Raw genomic sequence first — 12,705 nt, forward strand, 5'->3', positions numbered from 1 at the left:
ACGTGGATTATTTTCCCAAAAAATTCAAATATTTCTCAACACCTCCCAAAGTGGACAGAGATATTAAACATAACTACACAATGCAGAATTTTGATAGAAAGGTTTGAGGTGCCCCTAAAATGATGGCTGAGACATTAGGTATCGTAGGAAGTGTTTCTCCATGTTACCTGCCCCTTCAAAGATTTTGTGAACTACTGTGCTATTCACACGGTGCTCTCTAGCATCCACTCTGTGCTGCTAAATGTGACTCTTCGATGTCCAAGGTCAGCTTCTTGGTTGTGCAACTCCAAGGCGGACATGTGTCTCTTTGTCCGTGCCCTGCGAGGATAACTGTGGCTCTGGAACAGAGAGTAGTCTCCATCGAAGGAGAATCTATGTTGATAAGTCCTGGGAGGAGCTTTGGTCCCCACATGTGCCTGTCCTTCCGAAGTAATCAGACATAATGAGGTGGTGGAACCTAATGCGCTGGTCTCTGTCTGGTCTCCTGAGAGAGAAGACAAAAGAGCCACTGTTTGAAGATCACTAGATGTCTTAGTTCTCCTCTTGTCCATTTCCATTAGAGGAGCTGGAATAGGTGAACAAGGTTGGTTCTCCCCTTTACCAGGGTCTTTGCCCTCCACTTGGGGCTCTTTGGAAGCTGGGGGCAATGGTTCATAGTTATTTTCTCCCAACTTGGCACAGGAATGAGCACAAGCCATGCCTTGTTGCCCATTTGTTTGGGAATATACATTACTGACCCTTGCTTTGCCACTTTCCTCCTGGCCACTGTACACTTTATATCGGATCATTAGGATGATGATAAACACCAACACAGAAGCCACAATAATTCCACCAATGATAATGATCATAGTGCCTCCAAGAAACTGGGTGTGGAGCGGTTGACATTGCGCACCTTCTTCTTTTGTGTTGAACTGGACACATCCCACCACTCGAGTAGCAGTTAGTGAAGTCATCCCGTCATCATAGACAGCCAGGACACAGAGGTCATACTCACGTCCAGGAGCCAAATCATTGACCAAGAAGCTTCGGTTACTCGGTGGGATCATCCTGTGGAAAGAGAACAGAAACAAAAGAAAGTTTTCAGAAGCTCAGAAAAAAGTTCCAACACAAGATTACTACAGTAGTGTGCCTCCTAAAGAGCAGAGATTTATTTTTTGAGTCTCTCAATGTCAAGAAGTTTCTTCTTATATGTATGCAGGCTTGGATCAGTGCACCAGAATACCAATAGATCCTCTGGTGGATCATGCTCTGACACAATAATGGGCTACAAAGGACAAGCAGAAGACAACCCCATTTACAACTAACTTTGTTACTTGTTACCAAGTCTATTTGTTATGTGATGATCAAAAAAAAAACATTAGACCCTACTTATGATACAATTAAAGCTATGTGTTATGGTGGCAGTTCGTGACCACCATGCTCCCTTCATGCTGGTTGGCATAGTCGCCTTGCTCAACTACTTGCAGCACTCCGGCGGTTCGATCCTACTGGCATCTTCCTCTTCCTGCCTGGCAGTCCTGGCTGCCAGAGTAGTGAGGCTTTTTCCACACAGGCTGAGGTTTGCTTGTTGCCGGAAATGCATCTCTCTGCCCATAGGGCGTGCCCTCCCTCTGGCTCTTAAATGGCCAGCGTGCGTACACCCTAATTTTCCCTCAGCCAATGTCTGGTTACCCTGGGGTGCTTTCCACCTGAGCAATAGGTTCCCATTCACTAGTTTCCAGCTCAAGTGTGATGTGTTTGCTTTCCTGTTCCATGTACCAGATCTCTTCCTGTTCTCTGTACTGACCCTGAGCTGCCTGCCCTGACCTCAGCCTGTCCTTGAATATGGTTTCTCCTGAACTCTCGATATTCTGTACCAATGTTTCTTGACCTCCATAGGTCAGCAGTCACTTGAACTGAGACTACTTTTAAGGATGTTATCTTTTACTCCCCAGGAGCTCATCCATTAACCCCTATACAGGAATCTGGACTTCACTGTAGGGAAACCATCAAGCCACTGCCCTTGGCATAGTTTCCGTTCAATTTACTGATGACCCATGGGGGTCAGGAGACACCGGTACAGAACATCAAGGGATCAAGTGAAATCGTAGTCAGGAACAGGCTGAGGTCAGGGCAGGCACAGTATGTGCAATCCAGTAAACAGTCCGAGGTCAGTGCAGGCAGCTCAGGGTCAGAACAGAGAACAGGCAGAGGTCAGGTACACAGAACAGGCAAATGAACATGGTACACCTCAGCAGGAAACTAGCAAACTAGAAACTCTTGCTTAGGCCTATTCTCACACGGGACTGTGCCTAAAGTAGCCCACGGGAACTAGCCATTGGCTGGGAAAGATAAGGGTGCACATAAGGAACCTTTACGAGCCAGAGGGAGTATATGCCCTACAGGCAGAGAGAGGCATTGAAGACAGGAAGCAGGGCTCAGACTGCATGAAAGAAGCATCGCTCCTCCAGTGTCTGGGATCAGCAGGCAGAAAAAGGAAGACATCAGTGAGACTGAGCCACTGAAGCTATGGAACAAGTGGGCAAGGTCCCTGCTGTGCCCACAAGCAGGAGATGAGCGGCTGTGGGCATGGACCACAGCGATAACAAGAATTAGACATGTTCTGTATAGATGGGGGATGGACCCCATTTCCTTTGATTGGTCCAAGGAAGCAGAGTCTGACATTGAGAAACTGTTAATATATTTTTTATACTTTAAGGAAAATCGGAATTGGGAGAACAAAGGAGGCAAGCAGGCTACCTGTTCCTCAAGATTGGGGGGTGACTCATGAAGGATCTCCATTCCACCATCAAAGTATACGCACAGTTTATATTTTCAAGGGAACAAGTGAGGTTTAATGTTTTTTTAAGTATCTTTCAAGGCTCATTGAGCAGAATCGCTAAATATTTGTGGCCAGCTGGGAGTTTTTGTGCGGAAACCAGCAGAAAGACAGAGGACAGCAGAAAAAAAAAAACACGAGATTACGAGACTCTGAACACAATGCTGTCCATATGTGCAAGAACGATGATTGCACTCATCAAGAAAAGTGAACTTACGTATCACTTAACCTTTTATTATCCAAAGTTTCTGTTCCCAAATCGCTACCAAATCTACTATCTTTTCATAATATATTCAAAAAGATAAAAATAAGTACAATAAATTGTACCGTGCGTAATTGTAGAACACAATGAAAACCTGTGAAGTGCTTGGTGCTTGACTTGCAATAGGGAAAGAGAATGGAAGATAAAAACAAGATAGATGTGGAAGATCGATAAATCACATGGGGTTGAGTTAGTGCAGTGGGCCGCTAAATGCACACATTGCAGTCAGCAGCCTAATTATGCTCTTTGGGTCTTTAGCAGTGTTCCTTTTGTTATTTTTGGTTTCATATACCCTATGAAAAGGAAACTTGCATCTCTGGATAGATATCTATCGATCTATAGGTAGTTCCATGTAGATGTCCTGGTCTTTTAAATTTCAGGCTCAGTTTGCACATGACAGATTTGCTTTTGGCAAATCCATTGTGTATTTACTTGAGGATTCGCAGTAGAAATCTGAGGCTTTCTGCCGCACATATGCAGTGGATTTGTCTGCAAAATCTTAAAAGGATTAGTCCCACTTAACGGAGCTAATCCGTGTGTGGCTAATCTGCAGCTTTTCCATGTGGGATCCGCAAGAAGACTGAACATGTTCATTCTTCTTGGGATGATGTTTTCTGCAGGGTGGACAAAAATTTGCCTGGATTTTTTCCATTACCTGTGAATGGGGCATAGAATACCTCACTTGGTTGCACTGGATGCAGAACGTTAGCAGATGTGATGTAGATTTTGACATGGAGTCCGTGGTGAAATTCACTTCCAGTCCTGCATATCTTTTGGGTTCATTCAAACGACCGTAAGCCGTCCGTGCCCGTATGGCAGGTCCGCAATATACGGGCACTGGCTGTGTGAATCCTGTATTGTGGCGCGAACCTATTGGCTTAAATGGGTCCACAATCCTCAAAATGTGGAGGGAGAGGAGGCACGGATCAGAAGCCCTCAGAAGAGCTCCATGCCTCTGCACCTCCAAAGACAGGACATGACCCATCTTTAGCTGTATATTGCAGATCGCTGACCTATTCAAGTCAATGGGTCCGTGCTGCAATATGGGATTCACACGGCCAGAGTCCGTGCATTGTAGACAACAACTACACGGGCATGGGCGGCTCACTTTCTTGTGAATGAGGCCTTAGGGTGAGTCCAGATCCTGCAGATTTTTGTGCAAATTGGCACGAATCCTCAACAAATTCTGATATTATAAATTGGGGATGGGATTTTGAAAATTATATCCCCATGTGGCCTGTTAGTAGTGGATCGGTGGTGAGATCCACAGCACATAAATTCCATTAGCCTAAAGCCTCGCGCACACACAAAGCCGTACATGGAGACATACAAATTTCCTGTGAGCAGGGCTACAAAAGAAAGTTTCAACTGTTGGTTGCAGACAATAGATGTTTCCATTCACTGACTCCAAGTCAATGAAAATTCAACATGGTATGCATTTATATACAGGGTGGGCCATTTACCGTATTTTTCGCCCTATAAGACGCACCGGCCCATAAGACGCACCTAGGTTTTTGGGGAGGAAAATAAGAAAAAAAATTTTTTTAAACAAAAGGTGTGCTTTTGGTGGGTTTGGAACTAATGGTGGTCTGTGGATGACGGACACTGTTATGGGGGGGATCCGTGGATGACGGACACTGTTATGGGGGGATCTGTGGATGACATGACACTGTTATGGGGGGGATCTGTGGATGACGGACACTGTTATGGGGGGGATCTGTGGATGACGGACACTGTTATAGGGGGATCTGTGGATGACGGACACTGTTATAGGGGGATCTGTGGATGACGGACACTGTTATGGGGGATCTGTGGATGACGGACACTGTTATGGGGGGATCTGTGGATGGCGGACACTGTTATGGGGGGATCTGTGGATGACGGACACTGTTATGGGGGGATCTGTGGATGACGGACACTGTTATGGGGGGATCTGTGGATGACGGACACTGTTACTGGGGGGATCTGTGGATGACGGACACTGTTACAGGGGGGATCTGTGGATGGCACTGTTACAGGGGGGATCTGTTGATGGCACTGTTACAGGGGGGGATCTGTGGATGGCACTGTTATATATGTGCAATCCACAGACCCCCCACCCCATAACCGTGCCATCCACAGACCCCCCAGCCCATAACAGTGCCATCCACAGACCCCCTCCCCCACCCCTTAACTGTGCCATCCACGGATCAGCCAACCCCCCCCGCCGCCGCCCCCCCAGTATACAAATATAAAATGTCTTATTCAATAAAAATTTATTACATATGCCCCCTCACTCCTAAACTCCTAATAGTACCTTACATCCTATTCCTAATAGGTTCTGTACAACGCCGGTGTTCCGGCAGGCAGGCCGGGGGGCCGGCGCGTCACTCATAGAGTCGGCGGCGCAGGCAAGTGAGATCAGAGAGTTACGCTGCCGCCCGCCCGGCCTGCCGGCATCGTACAGAACCTATTAGGGATAGGATGTAAGGTACTATTAGGAATTTAGGAGTGAGGGGGCATATGTAATACATTTTAATTGAATAAGATATTTTATATTGCTATACCGGAGCGGCGGGGCGGGGCTTTAGTACACTGACTGCACCGCCCCGCCGCTATTCCCGGCCCCCAGCTCCTCCTACCAGTCCCTCCCCCGGCCCCCACTCGCTCTACATCGCTTCCAGCGATGTTAAACCTGTCAGCATTCGCCCCATAAGACGCAGGGGCATTTCTCCCCCATTTTTTGGGGGGAAAAAGTGCGTCTTATGGGGCGAAAAATACGGTATATGGATACACCTTAATAAAATGGGAATGGTTGGTGATATTAACTTCCTGTTTGTGGCACATTAGTATATGAGAGGGGGGAAACTTTTCAAGATGGGTGGTGACCATGGCGGCCATTTTGAAGTCGGACATTTTGTATCTTCACAGCATATGCTGTCACCACCCATCTTGAAAATTTTCCACCCTCACATATACTAATGTGCCACAAACAGGAAGTTAATATCACCAACCATTCCCATTTTATTAAGGTGTATCCATATAAATGACCCACCCTGTCTATATATATCATTTAATATTTATTATTTTATAACTTCTCAAAAATATTTTATCATTTATTATTTTATAGTTTTGCATTATTTGGTGCTTAAAGGGAGTCTGTCACCAAAATGTCACCTTCTGCGCTGCTTACATAATGCTGTAGCACAAATAAACATGATTCTTATGACTCTAGGTTGCGCAATTTCTTTATTATTCCTATTGGAAATTATGAATAAATTGCTAGCAGTTTGCAAAGAAGGTCTAGATGGGTGATACCAGTTGGGGTTTGTCCCTTCACAGTCTGACAATGACAGTACTGATGTCCGGGGAGGTGACAACTCCCCTTCAAGATTTGTTTTTGTAAGGCTGCCTTCTCCGTTTCTGAGATACGGCTGCCTGATATGGCGCAAATTCCGGCTGTCGGCCAGACAAAAAAAAATTGCATGCGGTGGGAAGAAGGGTAAGAGATGGGAAGGAGAAGAGGGAGGGAATGTAAAATAAAAGGGGAGCAAGAAGGGAAGAAAAGAGAGAGGGTGGTAGAAAGTGTAAGAGAAAAAAAGATGCGGGAACAGGGTTCACAAGGATGAGAAAGATTAGGAGTGTGAATGAAATGATGCAAGAGAGAGAAGAACGAGCCAGAGAAGGAAAGAAGTGGATGGAAAGTACGAGAAAGGAGAGAGGTGTAGAAATAGAGAGATGGCTTGAGATAAAGATGGAGAACAGAGGAGATAGGTAAAAAGGTAGAGAGATGCAAAAGCATAAAAAGAAAAAACAGAGCAAAGGAGAAGGAAGATGGAGTTGGAGAAATTAGGTTAGAGGAAGATGAGCGGAAGGGGTGGGGTTGGGGTCAGAAGGAGAGAACAGGGGAAGAAAATTAAGAAATGGTTAAATATGGTGCCTATGGTAGCCCCGTATCTCAGTGGTGAGCACTGCTACATAAATCACTGCAAAAAGGTGCACCACAATGATATGCAACTGACAATACAGGCTAATCCCTCAGGCTGATGTTAAGAGCTGAGACTTTAGCCAATGTATTCTAGTCAGGAACACATCGGAGCCCTTTTGCACCACCATCAAGGTCTCTCAGCGTGGCATGGGTTCCTACCACTAGACTAACTACGGTGTGTGAACACAGTCTGAGAGGGGCTAAGGAGGTATGTGGGAGCTTGGCTGTAAGTTGTATCTTAGCACCTCTCAGACCATGTTCACACACCATAGGTAGTCTAGTGGTAGGAACCCATGCCACACTGAGATACCTTGACGGTGGTGCAAAAGGGCTCCGATGGGTTCCTGACTGGAATACATTGGCCAAAGTCTCAGTTCTTAACATCAGCTTGAGGGATTAGCCTGTGTTGTCAGTTGCATATCATTGTGGTGCACCTTTTCGCAGTGATTTATGTATTTTTATATTCGCATCCATATATTATCCCATCTTGTGTAGGATGCTTTTGTGGTGCATGTGGTTCGCTGCCGACATCCTCCATTGTATGCATTTTTGCTGGGGATTGCCGTTAGCAACGGATCACATGCAGAGGAATTGCTCCCCCGGTTATAAACACCCCACAGTGTTTGGGGTTTTTGAGCATTTCCTCCCATTTAGGCCACTTCAGTGAGCACTGCTACCTTGCAGAACTGCGGTCCTGGGTTAAGATCTGACCATTGACAACGTCTCCTTGACGTTTGTTGGTTTCCCTGTGTTTGTACAGGTTTCCTTTGGGTACTTTTGGTTTCCTAAAACCCTCCAAAAACATACTGCTAGATTAATTTGGAATTTAGATTGTGAGCCCCAATGGGGACATAGACCGATATGATAACAGCGTGCAGTCTGCGGGAAATGTTGGTGCTTTATAAATGAATATAATAAAGTATAGGGAGATGAGCAGAAAGAGAGGGGGGGATGAAAGTGGAAGCGGAAAATAGATAAATAAGGAGGAGGAGAGAGTAAAAGATAGAGCCATAGAATTGAGGGAGATGAGAGAGAGTATGGGCTCTCTTACATGGGCTGATGCTCAGGAATGAACGATGCTCGTTCCCACCACGTGTAAACATGAGAAATGTGTAGGGGGCACTTGATCCCTTGATGTTCTGTACCGGTGTCTCCTGACCCCAATGGGTCAGCAGTAAATTGAACGGAGACTATGCCAAGGGCACTGGCTTGATGGTTTCCCTACAGTGAAGTGCAGATCCCTGTATAGGGGTTAATGGATGAGCTCCTGGGGAGTAAAAGATAACATCCTTAAAAGTAGTCTCAGTTCAAGTGACTGCTGACCTATGGAGGTCAAAAACATTGGTACAGAATATCGAGAGTTCAGTAGAAACTGGAGTGCGTTGGCAGTTCAACATATGTATAATCAAGAGAAAGGCCATGTGGCCCAAGAAAACCCCCAATAAAGCGCACCTCCACCAATTATAAAACCAATACTTCAATTTTATTAGGCTACAAAGACATACAAACAAAGTTAAAAATTGTATAAAATAGACCGTGAGCTGGTGTCAAATAAAGCCAGCACGTATACAGTCCCCATCAATAGCCACAAATGTGGACACAATATCGATAGTTTAAAAGAAGTAAACCATCAATGCAACTCAGGATATACAATAAGTAGTCAAGGATAATGTGGCATCAAAGCACCAATACCTGAGTAAAGTACATGGGTGAAAAAAACTATCCAGGTGGGTCTGAAGAACAGAAAGTCGCCCAAAGCTGCTGGCTTTATTTGACCCCAGCTCACGGTCTATTGTATACAATTATTGACTTTGTTTGTTTGTCTTTGTAGCCTAATAAAATTGAAGTATTGGTTTTATAACTGGTGGATGTGCGCTTTTTGGGGGGTTTTCTTGGGCCACATGGCCTTTCTCTTAACCACTTGTAAACATGTCGCCGAACATCAGAAATGCAAGCTCGAAATCATCTGTTATCGGCAGCGCGTTGCCCCGCGTACGTACACAGGGGATGTGCTGCCGACAAATAAAACTGTATCATGTGATGGATTGTGTGAAATCTGCTCATGTAAAACAGAGTGGGAGACATTTGGTTGCTAATACCAGACAGAAATAAAATCAGACAACTGAAGAAATGATGTTAAAATCTTTCCCCAGACATGAACAGCAGGGAAACCTCTCAGTTCTAATCTTAGGAGAATATAGCAAGTCATTTACATAAGAAAATAGAGAAACAGTCATCAACAACTAAAGTGACATTGACGGTAACAAAAAGTTACTTTAGAGCAGTTATATACAGAATAAATACTAGAATCTATAGGACATGGCACTAGAAACCATTAATGGATTTATTTTAAATTTATAATTTAATTTATTGTTTATTATATATGAAATTATTATTAGTATTATTACATAATTTATTTATGTTTTAAGAACTAATTCAAGGCTGTCTACCAAGGATTGTGGTTTCCGATGTAATCAACACAACTGTCAGAGATAGGACTGATGAGAAAGTTACAGCCTTTAGGTAATTTTGGGGAGACATAGCCACAGCAGGGGTAATATTTAATTACAAATGGTGATTTAGATGGAGAGGTGACCATGTAATGTGGAGGTGGCCAAGTCAAGAGGTATAGCAATAGAGGTGGCAATTGTACTTGTGCCCAGAAGCTGAAAGGCACCTTATGGCCCCCCCACCACATAGGAGGACATCAGTATCCTAAATGTCAAACAGATATTGTACTAGCACCGAAGATCTCCATGTTAGTCCTCTGGTGGGGTCTACCAAAGTAGGAGCCACTGCTATTTATCAGTTCTCTCTTCAGGTTCATGAAAGATCTCCTCTCTATGATGTGATTGTCCTTTTGCAAACCATGCAGTGCTATACTGCTCTCCAGAATACCAGAAGATCCTAGGGCCTGGCGCAATAATGGGTCCAGCAGGAGACAACTCCATTTGGATCTGACTTTACAGAAATCATTGATCACTAGGGCCTATTTCTTTTGGGAAAATTCACTAATAATCTATTAGATCTTATTAATGATACATACTGTTTGTAAGATGATAACAAGGGGACGGTTGGGCCCTTCTGGTGAGCTAAGGGAACCCGAGTCTGAAACAGTTGGGCAGAATTAGGTCTAGTGCCCAAATTCTCTGATAACCATGGAGACAAACTGAAACCTTCTCTGGAAATATTTTCCTATTCAATAGTCACAGTATCATATCATAAATTAGATCGGCTCCAATATCCTATGCACATCTCTGGTTAAACACCGTACACTTTGCTCTGCCTTGCATATACATGTTAAGCAGATTTTATTCTTCTGTAATATTTATCTAGGGTAAATATTACTTCTCTGTGCTCCTCAGCAAACCTGAATTGTCCCCTTATAAACTGTTTGCAGTGTTTGACATTCTCTTTACACCTGAGGGAAACTCATTACAGTGATGTTGGACAGAAGACCGACTTTATTTTACCGGTTCTCCCATAACTACGCATTCTTCCATGGTAAGAAATATCTAGAGTAATAATAGGAGCTATAGATGGCCTTGCCGTTCACCCTGGCGGCCGTTTCGCAGCGAACTTTACTCGTTCGCAATTCGCCGAAGATGCGAACATATGGAGATGTCCGTCGGCGCCATATTCTTTTACATTGTGAAGAACTTCGACCCATGACACATCCATCGGGTGGTACAGGACAGCCAATTGAGATGTTTCAGCACATGGACATACCCCCTACCTTATAAATAAACCCGATCTGGCCGCCATTTTATATTCAGTCTTTTGCCAGTGTAGGGAGAGGTTGCTGTGTGGAGCAGGGACAGGCTGTTAGGGACACCAAACGCTAGCTAATAGGGCCACAAAAGTCCTTTTAAGGACTGGTATAGATGTGCTATCGATAGGTGTGACTTACTGAGGGGTGCGATATACTTATAATATACTTTCTAACATAGAAAGTATATTATAGTGCATTTGTATTGTGCGGCAGTTGTGTGCGGTTCTGCTGAGATACTGCAGCTATATAGAGGGACAAGCGCTATTGGAACAAATAATTTCTACTGGTGTGATATACCAGTTGCCCCCCCAAAAAAACTGGATGAAGCAGGGATTTTATATACCAATAATATACGTTCTATATAGTGCATTTTGTAATTCAATAAAATATAATTTTTTGTATTAGTACCTGTGAGCTTCAATTTTTGTAGGTTTTGTGTTTTGTTATAGGAGCTGGTACCCTCATATTTTTCTAATTGTTGGCCCGTTGAATTTGCCGTAATATGTATTACATATACTAACTGTAGGTTGGTATGTGGGCCAGCGTTGGTCTTGCGTTTATATTTATTCATGGTGTGATATACCAGTTGCCCCCCCAAAAAACTGATTGAAGCAGGGGTGTTATATACCAATAATTTCTACTGGTGTGATATACAGTACCAGTTGCCCCCCCCCAAAAAATTGTTATTCAGTGACCGCATAATGTACCTCGAGCCACATAATCAGAATTTGTTTTATGTCAGGTGAATGCCTAATTTTTAAGGCCCGTACTCCTGTGGCCTAAAATACAAATTTTCGGCCATTAAGTGAATGGGGCGCGTTTGCGAACCGTCCCGGCCGATGTTCGTCCATCACTAATAGGAGGCACTCATACTCAAGAACAGAAAAAAGTTGCTACTAGGAGTAGAGATGTGTGAATTGATACTAAACAAATTGAATTTGCTTTTAATTTGCCACAAATAAACACTGTCAGCCATCCATTTACCCATAGTTATATATGTCGCTGTCACTTTGACATTACTAATGCTGTCTTGGTGTTAAAGAGATTTAAAGCAGTTGGATAACGCCCTGGGAAACCTCAGAGTGTCATGCATGACTTTTCAGGGCAATCGAGGAACTTTTGATTTTCAGATTGTATTGTAATTACAGACATAGGAAAAATTTAAACATTGTTTGCATTAACTCTTACTCTTCCCACTTTTCCACAACCTCCTGAAATACCCCCACATCCATTCACCCAGCAAGGAACTATTCATCTCTTCCTCCATCTTACCTTCTCATCTGACCGTTTGCACAAACCTGTTTGCCAACATAAAACACTTCCGTCCCAAACACACACAGATACCTCCTGCCCTCCCCTATTCTCACCTACTAACACTTTCTCTGCTTCTCCTTATTGCTGGTGATATCTCTCCAAATCCAGGCCCCCCTCAGAAAATCCCCACAATCACCTCCATGTCCTACTACAAATCTCCTTCTACAAATTTCTGCAACCCCTTAAACCTAATAACCATTCCTGTGACCCCCTCCTCCTTTGGTTCCTCTTGCAGGAGCATTAAGGAATACACGCTCTGTCTGTAACAAACTGTCCTACATTCATGACCTCATCATCTCTCAAAACCTTTCCTTTCTGGGTCTCACAGAAACATGGCTGACACCCTCTGACACCTCCTCCCCTGCTGCACTCTCTTATAGTGGATTTTCATTCACTCACACCCCCCACCCCGGCTGCAAACATGGTGGAGGAGTTGGTCTTCTCCTATCAGACACCTGCTCCTACAGCCCAACTTCACTGCCACCCTCCATTACGCTCACCTCATTTGAAGTACACTCTGTTCGCATCTACTCTTCCTCCAACCTTCAAGTAGCCGTCATTTACCGCCCCCC

At 44.2% G+C, this 12,705-nt stretch overlaps 1 protein-coding gene across 1 annotated transcript in view; it reads right to left on the reverse strand.

Moving 5' to 3' along the window:
* Window positions 1-203: 203 nt before the first annotated feature.
* Window positions 204-12,705, reverse strand: part of LRFN1 (leucine rich repeat and fibronectin type III domain containing 1) — a 189,648-nt gene continuing 177,146 nt past the window's right edge. The window contains 1 exon segment of the mRNA XM_044268541.1: window positions 204-1,047. Within this exon segment, the coding sequence (XP_044124476.1) occupies window positions 204-1,047 (844 nt within the window).

This window comes from Bufo gargarizans, chromosome 9, assembly GCF_014858855.1.
Source record: "Bufo gargarizans isolate SCDJY-AF-19 chromosome 9, ASM1485885v1, whole genome shotgun sequence".
NCBI lineage: Eukaryota > Metazoa > Chordata > Amphibia > Anura > Bufonidae > Bufo > Bufo gargarizans.